Source organism: Topomyia yanbarensis, chromosome 3 (assembly GCF_030247195.1).
Source record: "Topomyia yanbarensis strain Yona2022 chromosome 3, ASM3024719v1, whole genome shotgun sequence".
Classification (NCBI taxonomy): Eukaryota; Metazoa; Arthropoda; class Insecta; order Diptera; family Culicidae; genus Topomyia; species Topomyia yanbarensis.
In genome coordinates, this window is record NC_080672.1 from 222,403,376 (window position 1) to 222,417,787 (window position 14,412).

The window sequence follows — 14,412 nt, forward strand, 5'->3', positions numbered from 1 at the left end:
TCCAATTTAAAAAAAACGAAAAAAAAATTACGGTTTTGTTCAATATTTGTTCAATTTTTCAAATATTTTTCTTCATTTTTTTTTTGGTTTTCCACTTTTTGAAATTAAAAAATGAAATGATGCCAAAATTTCTTCGATTATTCTTTCGAAGCAATGAAAATTTTCTATATGGTTTGGTGGGATATTAAAATGTGGCAATTTTCATTGGTAGCTTCCTTATTGAACATATCTAGTTCTCGATATAAACTTTGATTCTAAGCCCCGCACAGAGGAGTAACTGGGGTCAATACCTGGCCAAAACTATTTGTTGCTGGTATTGCTTTTATTATGCCTTAATATGAACAAAAAATAGACTAAAATTGGTTTTTGGAACAATTTGACATCTATCCACCTACCAGTGCATAGATCAATTTTCTATATCCTTTCGAATACTAGTAATTTAGAAGTGATCTTTGTGAATACATTTGGTTTTTCAGTTGCAAAAACAGTTGATCAGTGGAAAAGGGGGAAGAAAAGGGATGCCTGTGCATATTTTCATAGAGATACATTTTGAAATACATAGTACTTGGCCCTACAGCATTTCGGTGTACCTCAAATTACTAAAAATTGCAATATTTTCAAATCGCTTGCAATCTGTGGATCGGACAAGATCGGAAGAGTTCGAATGTTTTTCAGATAGCCGGAATCTACTTTTGTAATACTGCTTCAGAAACTTTGCCGGATCTTGCCGTATACTGTATATTTTTTATCATTCAAATATGGAATATAATGTTTAAAAAACTAATTTTTTAAAGCTGATGCAATTCACAACAACACTACTATTTTCAGTTGGTTTGAGCCTAAAGTTATACAAAAGGCTGTGTTCAACTACATTTGTAACAATATTGTCTTACTTAATACAGTCATCATCACTAGAAAGCGATATTGCTGGATATATAATTAAAATGACTAAAAACCCCTTAAAATATCACCACTTTGCATCCAAGCAAAAAATCTTTAACAATTTGTGACATACTCCTAATTTGGCCATGTTATTCAACAAGCATTTAGGTATGTAAAAAAATATAACGAAATAGAAAATCGAAAAAAAAATATTTTGGTTATTGGCCAGGAATTTGTTCTAGTTACTCCTCTGTGCCCCGTTCCATTTTTTTTATTTTTTTGCGGGTTTTTTCAGGTTTTCTCGATCCTGTGTCGAACAGTGTTATCAAGATTCAATGATCGAAATGAAATAAGGGTTCACGAGTGAAGTTTCAATGATTCCAAGATTATGGTAAACTGCTGCTAGATCGGCTTTGTAGACAGAGTCATCTTCTGCAAGCCTAAGCTGCTCGCGACCCATCAATGTTGAACAATTCAAGTAGTAAACGTCATGGCATTTACTCAAGGATTATCCCGCGAGCGTAGGCGAGATTGTCCTCACGTGTCTAAAAATAAAGTGGAATCGGGAGTATCTAATATACTGCCATACGTAGCTAGTTACTAGGCATAAGGCAACCGGGGGCAAGTCCGCCACCCTAAGCGCAATAATTTTTATACTCCACCAAGCTTCTAAAATTGTACATTCTGGGTATATTCCTTGTTTATATGGTTCTAAACAATATTTAATTTTTGTAGCGTTTCAAAAAATTGGATTTATTAACATTATTGGTTGCCATACAATGGAGAAAAAATTATATTTCAAAAACGTTCTGGGTAAAACCGACACCCCGAAGGGGCAAGAGCAACCCCCTTTTTATATTTTTTTTTATTTCGATTATAGAGGTTTTAACCTTAAGGTCATTCGCCTCTTCGGGTTAGAAAAATCTCTCATGAAAAATTTCTAACCCTATGTGCGGGGTCGGGACTCGAACCCAGGTGCGCTGCGTACAAGGCAATCGATTTACCAACTACGCTATGCCCACCCCCTTTTTATATTTATTTTTGCTCATTTTTTCCATTAAAAATTTCGTATGTGACGAATTTCGTACCAGCTTGAACAGATGTTGACAGCATCCACTCAGATTTCAATGAAACTTTCTGTACATGAAAACTTTATCACAAATTTTGCATACCCTGTTTGTTTGTTCTAGACTGTGTTTTGTAAAGGGTCAAACTTTTTTACTATTTTTTTTTTTTTCAAATGACTGTAGCTTAAAAATGACGGATCCTCCAAAAAAATTTGTAGGAGTGAATTCATAAAATTAGTCAAATTTTTTAAGAAAAATATTGAAAAATTCGTCATCGATTCCTACACTGAAAAAATCGATTTCAAAAATTTTAAAAGTCGATTCACAAAAAAACTTATCTTTGATTTGGATGATTTTTTTCCAAAATAGGCAATTATGTTTTCTACCTACCGTGAACAACTTAAGTTGCACACCTTTAAAGAAAAAAGTTATTCGAAATAAAAAATTACTTGTCCAAACTGAATTTTTATTTTTATCAAAAACTAAACCAATGAAAATCATAACCATCTCAGAATCCAATTTCCCACATGCTAGTTGCCTGATATATGCAAAAAGTATCAGTGATGAATTTGGTATATATTCATAACAAACTTGAATGAAGACTGAAGGACTGGAAGACTGGCGTCGGCGGTAAAACATGATGATGAGTTATGTTCTATCAAAGACCATGCGGTAGACTTGGGTCTAACGCCCATCCTCAACTCAGCAGAAGGCAAAGGACTCAACATTTTCTTTCGATCATATCCATATGAGCCTGCCTAGCCCAAGTTTTCCGTTCTAAGTTTATAACTGATTCGTTCTAGAATACCTATCCGTCTTTCAATGTCATTACTTTCGTTTTTCTTAATCTTAAATTTGCCGAAAATAGCCAACAAAATCGATACAGTAGAACCTTGCAGCAATTGAAAGATAGTAACAAACAGACTGGAAGACTGCAGTTCAGTTGTGCATCATCAATTGACAAACTTTTCTAAAACTTTTTTATTTCTGGAGCAGCTGCATAAAAAATAAGAAAAACTTCGCAAGCTTGTGTAGATTCCAGTCAAAATATGAATTAAGCGCAGAATGGCATTTTTGAACAAACTGATTTTTAAAATCATAAAATTTTGCAATATTTTTGCTCATATTTTACTTAAATCGTGTTGACAATCCACAAAGTCTTCTTTAATAGACGCAAATAATCAGTTTTGATAGAATCGTAATGTAGTGAGTGATGAATTCAACAAAAATGAAGCAAATATTTAAAAAAAAAGGTGAATTTCAGTGAAGCTTTATAATAATCGCTATAATTTTGTTATTTGAAGACATAGAGCTTAAATATCTTCAACAATTTGTCGTAGTTTTGAACGTTCTAAAACTGCTGAAGACACCAAACCTCTAGGATGCTAAATAAAAAAGTTAACATCGCAGCGCTACCTATGTGGTGAAAATTCAACCTAATTTACATCATCAACATAAGGTGCACATAAAACCAAGATACTTTGCTGAACATAGCAACTGCACTCCCAAAGCTTTAGAAATTTTGTCTTGTTAATTTTCGTAGGCGTATTTCCTTGAATTAATTTTGTTCACTGGCGCCACCATGTGGTAGAATTTTGCATTTTTCAAATTAGAAAAGAAAGTATTTTTGCTACTCTACAACTTTGTAGAACATCATATTGCTCCATCTATTACCGATTAACAGATAGCAGTATTTTCTTTAAATTACTTGGCTCACTACCGCCACCATGCGGACAAATCGCGAAACGTTCAAGTGTAAACAAAAAGTCCTTTTATTCCTCTACAAGTTTGTGGAACATCATAACTTTCTGTCTCTCATCGTTACACAGATATATGAGTTTTTCCTAACTTTGTCCCACCTTTACGCGTGGTTCACATGCTTGAGATAAGCGGAGTTCGCCCTTTGCGAATGTTAAGCAGCAGTATCCAAATTCAAACGTTAATAACTCTTTAGCGGTTAGTTGGATTGTCTACAGTCTTCGACAAACTTGTTTGACATATCTTCAAAAGCTTAACTCCTTCGTAGGTCCGTGTTCGGAAGTTTACAGCGACCTCTAGTGGTGATTTTGTGAACTGCGAGTGTTTCCCCATACATTTTGGCCAAAAATCCGATACAAACTTTAAGCTCTTTGGGGGAGGCGTTAACCGATTTCGCTCAAATTTAGACAGTGTCCTTTTTTCATGATTTGGAACGACACTAGGGGTGTAGGTTGTGAATTTTTTTTCATATAAATCATTGTCACCCTAAGTCATATGAATACCAATTTATTTTCTTTTGTGCATTGAATATTATGTCACTACAAAATGCTGTACATCATCGGCCAACTTTCAACTATCCAACACGTTAAAGTTCCGAGTTCAGAAAAATATCGGCTATAAGTTGACAAAATTGTTCTTACGCGCTATAGAATGAGACATATGACGTAGAAAAGCTATTTTACTGCAAGAAAAAATCGGAATGAAAAAAAAAAATCACCATGTCGTCTAATTTACTCATTTTCATTAATTTGAATTTATTGTTTTTTTAACATCGTCGTGTATCACAGATCAGAACGCAGCCATATAAATGACAGCTTTGTTTGGTTAAAGCTTACCAAATATTTTAGGCCGGTTTAAAAGTTGGTCCGGTTTAAAAACATTTAGTACGCCTTTTAGCTTACGGCTCCTAGAGAAATATCAGTCGATGTAGCAACTTTAATGTTCAAGTTATCGTGGCCACTATCGCGGAAGAAACATTGAGGGGCGACGTCCCAAAGCACCAAATTACCGATCTTACACTCAACAATTTGGAACAGCTCAATTCATTACAAACAAAAACAGAGGACGAGGAAAAAATAATACAACTCCTTAGCATTACAATTATCGTGTTAGACAAGGTCAAGGGTGCTATATAAACTTATATAGAGCTATTTAGACTTTGGTGTATCCTGTTAAATTCTATTTCTCGTAACCTTTGCATGAACACGAAGTAATATTTAATCAAATTTTATATTTCTACGGTTTCCCCTTGGATGATACTGTACCTGGACGTGGAGCGGAGTATTTCTACTAAATCAGTACTACAGTGATTATATCACATAGAAACTTTGATTACGACTTACTCTCTAGTTAAGCTAAATTGGAATCGAATTTTGTACTTGATTTGTTGACCGTTATTACCCACTTATGCCATGTACAAAGTGGGTTTAGGGCCAAGCTTTCTCTAGAAGTGCTCTAGGCTTGGCGATGAGCCTTGGTTTGAGACTGATCTTTGGCAGCCCTTCGCAGTCGTGCACGCATACCTATGTCCGCGATCTCCCAAACATGACACACCAAGGAAATAAAGTAAACCTATAATTTTAGAAATATATGTCTCAAACGTGAACATATAAACGCCGATCATGGATCGTTTACGTCCGAAAGTCTAACTTCGGTCTTAGCAACCTTGGTCTAAACATTCAATTGGACCAAAAAATAAAATAACGCTTATATCCATTAAACAACACGTTCCATGGCGACATGACCGGCTCCCGGGACCGGGAAGGGGAACTCACTCTCTTCTAACATTGAACCGCACACTGGAAATCGAATATCATATTGGCGGTTCAAGCGATCTATCAAGAACACACGCGAATATATAATCACACGATTACAGAATCGAGTTTATGCACACGACGTCACATACACGCTGGCATATACGACATACACGTTAACATACAAACGCTTGAGTCCTTCGCAATCATCCACGCTCGCGATCTCGCATACACCCTGGTGAAAAAGAAAAGTTGCAACCGGCCAACCATTCTTTTTAGCAACTGGGCAGTTTAGCAATAAACATGGCTGTCTTAAATTATATATGAATTAAATTAAACAATTCGCACCTTCCTGGTCGACTCAGGAGCTGACATACCACTCATTAAAGGCACATGTATCTTACCACGTACATACAAATTAAGAGGTATTACTACAGGTGAATTTGACACAACTGCTACAGCCCAAAGGGTGTAAAGACAAATGAAACCGTTATACATACCTCAGTTAATGTTACTAAAAATTATGAATGTAATATACATAAAAATTAATCTTACCGTAGGCCATGACGTGACTACTCTCTTTCCAGCTTCCATCCTTTTTATCTGTGTTTTCACAGATGGTACATCACATTGCGTGATGGATGTATTTTGCAATGTAGCAAGACCACCAAGCTGTTGCTCTAGAATCATTCTCCGAGCATCCTCCAATTTGGCTGGTACACGTTCAGTTTTGTCTGAACGAGTGCTGCTAGAACGCACAGAATGTCCAGCTGTCACTTGCTCGAGACGCTGTCTCATTTCGTTGCTGAGTTTTAATTTTCCAACACTAGTCGGAATTGGCCTATCCGCTCCAACATCAAAGCTACGCTTTGCGTTGCGATTAGTTTGATTCTGTTTTTGATTAGGATCTACCATTTGGTTCACAGTACTTGAATTATTTCCGCTTTGCTGGTCTATTTCAAATTCATCCCATTCAATGCCATTGGGTGAACCGATTGGAGAATCTTGATTGCTAATTTGTGATTGTGGCGTTGTTTTACGATTGGTTTGTCGCATTTTAAATTGAATAAAGTTTTCTTCACCGTCTCCTCCTATCGAATCCTGTGGTGGCGGCCATCTCCATTTTCCTATTCTTACAGTTTTGGCTCGACCATAAGGATCGAGGAATGGTCGTACTTCAAGTGGATCTTTCATCTCTAAAGGCGGAGGTAGCGGAGGAGGAGGCGGAGGAGGTATAAGATTTGCCGATGATGAATCTTTTCGGTTTCGTAGTAAATCAGAAAGTGAAGTCGCAGAATCGGATCTGTTCTTTACGCTAGACTTTCGGTTAGATGATTGAGGAGTTGATGGTGATAGCGATACAATCAATTTTGGTGACAAGTTTTGCGCAATAGGTGACGTAGGAGTATCCTGTTGAGTCAACAATGTTTGCAGTGCTTGGTTCTGTGCTATTAACTGTTGTTGAATTTGTATATTTTGAGCCATTGCGGATTGCAAAAATGCGCGCTGAACATGTTGCTGATAGGCGCTCGTATCGACTCCCGGTGGTATATTATATACTGGCATTACGGCATCTGAACTAGTTGGGTTCATCATCAATAGAGAATTCGGATTGATTGGTGTAATTTGTGATGTATTATAACTAGTATTGTTAGGAGAGAATCCATTCGACACATTGCTTTTCGTTTGATGAGTGGTTCCGCCTCCTTTAATTATGTGTGTGATTATTTTCTCGCTCTGCAGGTTCGAGACAGATTTACAAATTTTTATTGAATTTAACATATCATCTAGATAATCTTCAACTGCATTTGTGCGTTTATTTTGCGATTTACTGTTTTTTCTAGAGCCTCTGATACTGGTGGAAATCGATCTAGCATCTGATAACTCGTCTAATGACCCATCTAGAACAGGACTGAACAAGTCATCCAAAAATTGGTCTACATCAGATGCCTGTGAAGGAACACGCACCCTTCTTACGTGACTCGCTAGAGATGGAGCCTCACTAGTATCCGACATAGCTGATGACCGGATGCTCATCTCTGATTTGTCAATATATTTACTCGAATGTGAACCAGCTGATCGCTTTCCCGCGTATTGAGATTTTACATATCTGGGTTGCGTTTCCTTAATAGGAGCAATGCCTTCAGTTGAGCGATAATGGTCATTCTGCTGATGATCTGCTATTGACAAAACCGGATCTGATTCGTTCATAGTGCTCATATCGTTCGAATCTGTCATCAAAAGATCATCTAACGACCTTGACCTAGATTTTTCTGATTCGAAATAACGTTCATTTAGAATTTTACTGCGAGAAACTGCATCGTGAGAACTTTTTCTCGCTATAGACTCCATATGTCTTGTATATTCTGGTCTTATTTCATCTCCATCTACTTTACCTATACTTAATGATGATCCTATGGAAACTGGAAGCATTTGTAAATCGGACACTCGTTTCACCGGTGGTGGTTCCGGCGGAGGCACTTGGGGGCGTTTTGGGCTGATTTCAGGTTCTATCGTGATTTGAGAATTTCTACTACCGCATCTAAGTAGATCACTGCGCACTGCTGGAAAGGCTGGACATAGCTCTTTTTCCGACACTAAATCTAAAACAAAATCCAGGCCACAAGAATCTGTCAACAATCCGCTATCATCAATTACAACAGTCCAGCCTAGGTTTGGAATTCCGAATGATGAAATTGCCAAAGCAGCAGCCTCCTCGCAAGTAGTCCAAGAATCAACCGCAACTGTTTGCATGATACCATCCGGTAAAATAAGTGCCAAAGCGGTGTCAGCAAGTCTTGATGACGCTTTCCATTCTAGCCAAGTAGGCGGGAAAAGACGACATGGATTTGATTGGGCTCCAATGTCATTCCTCAATAACTTTTTTAATAATTGTTCTTTAGTATTTTGCGGAGCATTATCTACTATAAATTTGATCAAATATTTACTAAATGCAGACCCAGGTTGAAAAGCTGAGAGGCAATGTAACATTAACAGCCATAATTTATCTGCTGAGTTCTCTTCAGCTCTATATACTTGGTTGCAAATTTGCACGAGTATTTCATCTCTAAGCCCTCTAGATGAAAGTCCTTTATGTATAATATAGTCAACCATTATCTTTTCTTTGTTCTGATCAATAGCAGAATCAGATGTCCACCTTAAAATCAGTTTAAATATTGCAATTGAATCTTTAAAGTCTTGATCTCGTGCAGCGGCTCTGGATAAGAAAGGAGTAGATATTACATCGCGCCTGGATGATATTTTCATTCCATTGCAATAGACAGAACTAAACTTTCCGAATCCAAATTGTTCCAAGTCTGGGGGTAAATCAGATGCGGTTGGTGGTCCAGGAACGGTTCCTACTACTTTAACCAAATGACGATCTGTATGTTGTCCTGACCAATGTTCAGATTTGGAAAATATAAATACAAGTTCGGCCGGAATATCCAAAAGGGCCGATGAATTTCGTTCAACCTGTTCTTTTGCTAGGCTTTGAGCTACACGTTCTTTGTGAATTCGTTCCACGTCTCGGCGTCTTTTTAATTCAGTTTTTAATCTCGCATACCGTGCTCTTTGCACGCGGCCTCGATACAATGCTTGTGCTTTAATAACACACTTTCGTAAAGAAACATACTTTTTTCTTTCTCGGTAACCACGCCAAATTGTTTGAATGGCAACAGCTCCTAGTTTTCGCCTTTGAATCCGTTTCCGTGCAAGCATCCCACGGACATTTTTTTGAATAGTGATCGCCGCCATACGGAGACGATCGGACCTACTTGCTTCCAATGTACGATGTAGAGCCTCCCTTAAAAAAACTCTGGTTGCTCCAAGCTGGAAATCAGGTCCTTCTGTGTTTGTTCCAGGCAATGAGTCTAGTACAAAACGACTCAGCTCGCGGTAAGGTGTCCCTCGAGGTAATGGTGTTTTAAGCATATGTCTATAACGTTCCACGAAATGTTGGAATCGAAGTCGAACTGGGTAACCACGTTGTCTTATTTTTATAGTATCAAGCATGCCCAAATATCTTAATTGCTGCAAAACGCACGGCATATCCATTCGTAATGCCTGTTTGTCATTGTTAGGTTTAACACACCTAACAAACCATGGATTACATTTAGCCATTGATTGCAGCAGTTGTTGCAATGAATCAGAAAATCTTGCTGCTACGGTAGGAGTTCTGGGTTTCATTGTTACAAATCTTCCATTAATGCCACGCGGTAAAGTTTTGCCAATATCGCGCTGTGCCCTTAGGTGTTTAGTCATTTCACCAACCAGAGGTTCGGTACTGGAGCTCAACAGTTCAATTACATCCATTTTCAGTGCATCGCGATTTTTCTCCAGGAAACCGTCGACACAATACCAAACCTGTCCAGCATAATGTGTTATTCCAAATTCTTGTGCTCCGATCCGCGGTCTAGAATAAAGTTCATTTAATGCGTGATTATAGTGACACTTTTCTAAGAAGCTCAGGTCATTGGCACGTGGAAAATTAGATTCATCATCCAACAAATGAAATATTCCCACAGGTTTTTTCGCTAGCAGATGAATAACTGGTAGATTATCTTCCCATTCCATTGGATTCCATTCCAAACGTTCCTTGGCGTATTCTGCTTGCTCCAGTTTGAAAACGTGTTTGTTAAAATAAAGTTGAAGACTCTCGTTAGCATAATTGATGCATAACTGTTCGAAAGAATTTTCCGCCAGATCTTCAAAACCAAAAATATCAAGTAATGATATACGGTGTGCATCATATGTTCCTCCTTTATGGACGATTGAGTTTATTCGAAGAACTAGCCTGAAAAAGACAAACAAATATTTATTAAGAACACTCATATAAAATCAACACTTACCAATTAAACAGTCCTGAATATAACGCTTTAGCAAGAGCATCTCTCGCATCTAGAGCTTGATCGATACTGAGAGGTGTATACAGCCGTTCTGATCTTGTTTCGGTTATTCGCGAAGTAAGCGATCGAAGAATGCCCTCTGAAGGTATCTGAAGCAAATGTGCTGCCCATTTTATTTCCGCGTCTGATCCAATTTCTACACCCTCCTGACCATGTCTTAATTGCCTTCGATGAAAATAAACATTCCCCAGGTGCAAAACAGAAGCAAGAACGTTCACAATACCTTCTCGCTCGTTTTCAGATACTCCTAGCACTTGCATTGCTCCTTGAAGTGATGCCCAATCAACACGGCCTGGAGAACAATCTGATCCCCCTTGGTTCAAGTAAAAATACTTGTCTGCATCTAAAAGGCCATATTTCGTACGATCATTTTCTGAAAGCCCTCCAAGTAATTCGTAGAATACGTGATAATTACGTTCTCCAGGAGCTTGAGTAACAATTCTAGATTTTTCCAATAGATACTGTGTTATTTTTGCTCCAATAATTGCTCCTGATTTGAAAAAAACCTCCAGATATTTCCCGAATCTTGAGCTGTTGTCATTTCGCGTGGTTCTAGCGTTTCCAAAAGCTTCCAGTAATGGTGCTGCTTCCAATATTTGTTCTGTTATAACGGCAGAAGCTGATCCTCCTCCTGGAACTACCGCAGCTAAGTACTGCATAACCAGTTTGGTAGATTCTGTTTTCCCTGATCCCGATTCGCCGGAAATAACAACTACTTGTGGTGATGGTAAGGCAGCATGTGCAGCGGAGCCAATTGCAAAAAGATGCGGAGGGTGTGTGCCAAGAGGCTTTCCCGAATACATTTTAGCTATTTCTATACCATACGCATCGGCAAACATTTTGTACGGGTTCACTGCAATTAGTATGCTTCCAGCATAAGTATAGATTAATCCATTATCATAACGCAATTTCAAATTCCAGAGCAATGATGCCTCATGCAAGTCCTCCAATTGAGTCATATCTTCTACTCCTGTTTTTCCAAGGTCCTGACGCGGATGAAGATTACCCTCGCTAGGGCTGAGAGTAAATGTTTGGTGCTGCAAAAAAAAGTTAATAGTATGAAGATTTAATCAACTGTAAAAATAATGAGTCAAAATCTTTTAAGTGTGCAAACAATTTTTCGTCGGTCGAGCTTTTTCTGTAATTTTTTTATGGATTCACAACGATAAATAAAACATACAATTTGAACATTTATTTGAATTTTAAATTATTTTCAAAGTTATGGCTGTTTACTTTTTGTCTTGCTCATATAATGAAAGGCTATGCAATGACTCAAAAAATCGACTTATCAACCGAGGCGTGTCATATACCATTCGATTTAGTTCGCCGAGATCGGAAAATGTCTGTTTGTGTATGTATGTGTGTGTGTCATTTAAACTCACACAATTTTCTCAGAGATGGCTGAACCGATTTTCACAAACTCCGTTTCAAATGAAAGGTCCCATAAGCTGCTATTGAATTTTTAGTTGATCAGACTCTGGTTCCGGAATTACTGGTTGAACAGTGCGGCCGCACAGCAAATTCCCGTATTAACTGGTACCACTATGATGTCCAAATGTTGTAATACATATTAAAATGGGTACAACATTACTAAATATGTTAGTCTAGATCTTTAATGATCATTCAAAGCAGCTTTGACCACATTTGCCCTCTATGACGGTTCCTGATGCACCCGTAGAACTGGCCAAGTTTCTAAACTAATATCACACCAGCAAATTCTTGATCGATTTTTACAAACTTGATTTCAAATGACAGTTACAGTAATTCTATTAATTGCTGTTGAATTTCATTCGGTTCTGACTTTTGGTTCCGAAGTTATAGGTTGGTTAGTAAGGTCACACTGAAATTTCACAAATGAACCGTTACAGTCGTAATACCTCAGAGGATAAACATCTATTGAAATGGTACCCACGGTGTTCCTAAAACTGTTATTAACAAAAAAATGACCATAAATTTGTCATACGGCATTCGAAAGATACAGTATCTAAGCATCTTCTCAGTGAATTTCAAAATGATCCATTGAGGGATTCGAGAGAAATCGCAATTTTAAGTTTTATGACACGTTTCATAAGGCTACCAGCAAACACCCACGGGTTTGGTCCTATCTCTACAAACAAATTTTTTTTTGTCTACTTATTTAGTACATGGCATTCGAAAGGTATAGTAATCAAGTATATCTCCTGCAAGTTTGAAAATATTTCATTACGGGATCGAAATTTATAACGATTTGGATGTGGTATGCGGTCATAGATGGGTTTTCTACCAGACTTCAAGCGTGAATCCATGTTTGTCCATTGACTACTTAGATCGTTTATACGTGCCGCGGTTTTTAAAGGAAAACCTGACCATTTAGTTACATAAATATAATGTACAAAAGGTGTTATTTATATGGTGCACTGAAAAAATATGAAAATAGGGTTGTCTACCAAACGTTAAATATAATGTGTAAATTAAAAAAATGGAAAAAAGTCGGAATGTTTACTTCAAAAGGCCATATTTCAATGGTTTGTTGACCGATTCTAATCATTTTTTCATTAGTCTCTTTGGTCACATTGGCCACCATCATCGGTTCCGGATGTCCCGGCGGAAGTATCCAAATTTAGAATAACAGTCACATCGGTTTCTTGGAGATGGCTAGACCGATTCGACTAAACTTAGTCTCAAATGAAAGGAATTTTATTGATGTAAATAGCTATTAAGTTTCATCCCGATCTGATTTCCGGAGTTACGGGTTGTGGCGTGTCGTCACAAAGCAAATTCCGATCCAATCCAATACTCCGATGAATAAAATAAAAGGTAAAAATTCGCGAAAATGTCTGTTAAGCAACTTAAATTTGCAGTTTTAGGTGCTTGACGGCCAACCGCACTTTCGTTGACTACATTGACAATCATAGACGGTTCCGGGAGTGCCCGGGAAAAGCGGCCATCTTTCAAAATTTACGAACTCACATCAGTTTCCCGGAAATGGCTCGGCCGATTTTCACAAACTTAGTCCCAAATGATAGCTATAATATCTCCACAGATGTCTATAAAATTTCGTACGGATCGCTTATATGGGTCCGGAAATATAGACTAAATCGTCCGGTCAAATATGAAATTCCCATATAAGCCGGAACACAATTTTTTTTTCAAAGGGGGATCCCATGAAATTTCAGAAATCGAATTCGTATTTTTGATGCCAAACATCTTTAAAATGCATGAAACGTCGAGATTTTATGTAACCTCGAAATTTTTTTTTTATAAAGATCGACTTTTGGGACTGCCGATTTCGCACCTTTTTGCCTTTCTCAATAGAAAGGTATTGCAATTGCTCTGAAAACCGACTTTTTAACGGAGGGCCGAGTGACATATATTATTTGATTCAGTTCGTCGAGTTCGGCAAATGTCTGTGTGTATGTATGTGTTTATGTATGTATGTGTGTGTATGTGTTTATGTATGTATGTGTATGTATGTATGTGTCTGTGTGTATGTGACCAAAAATGTCACTCATTTTTCTTAGAGATGGCTGAACCGATTTTGACAAACTTAGTCTCAAATGAAAGGTGCAACGTTCCCATAGACTTCCAGGTTCCGGAATTACAGGGTGATGAGTACGAACACGCAGAAAATGTCGATTTTAATAAATTCTGCAATGAATGTATAAAGGTGAAATTTTTTCCAAAATATGACCACAACTGCTTTGATTTGTAGTATTAGGTCACTAACATCCATTCCAAGTTTATTTGGCCACATTGGCCACCATCATCGGTTGCGGAAGCCCCGGCGGAAGTATCTAAATTCAGAATAACAGTCACATCGGTTTCTCGGAGATGGCTAGACCGATTCAACCAAACTTAGTCTCAAATGAAAGGTGTTGCTCCCACGTAAATGGCTATTTCATTTCATCCCGATCCGACTTCCCGTTCCGGAGTTACAGGTTGTGGCGTGCGATCACATAGCAAATTGTGATTCAAACCGATACTCCGATGAAAGCAAAAAAGGTAAAAATTTCGCTGCCTCTTAAACAACTTAAATTTGCTGTTCTAGGTCACCGACGGCCAACC

The 14,412-nt window shown here is 37.8% G+C and overlaps 1 protein-coding gene across 1 annotated transcript in view; it reads right to left on the bottom strand.

The window, feature by feature from the left end:
- Window positions 1-14,412, bottom strand: part of LOC131693401 (unconventional myosin-XV) — a 723,994-nt gene that overhangs the window by 633,852 nt on the left and 75,730 nt on the right. Inside the window, exons 2-3 of the mRNA XM_058981178.1 lie at window positions 10,312-11,405; window positions 6,017-10,256 (exon numbers count right to left, since the gene is read on the bottom strand). Of these exons, the coding sequence (XP_058837161.1) occupies window positions 6,017-10,256; window positions 10,312-11,405 (5,334 nt within the window). The remainder of the gene's footprint in view (window positions 1-6,016; window positions 10,257-10,311; window positions 11,406-14,412) is intronic.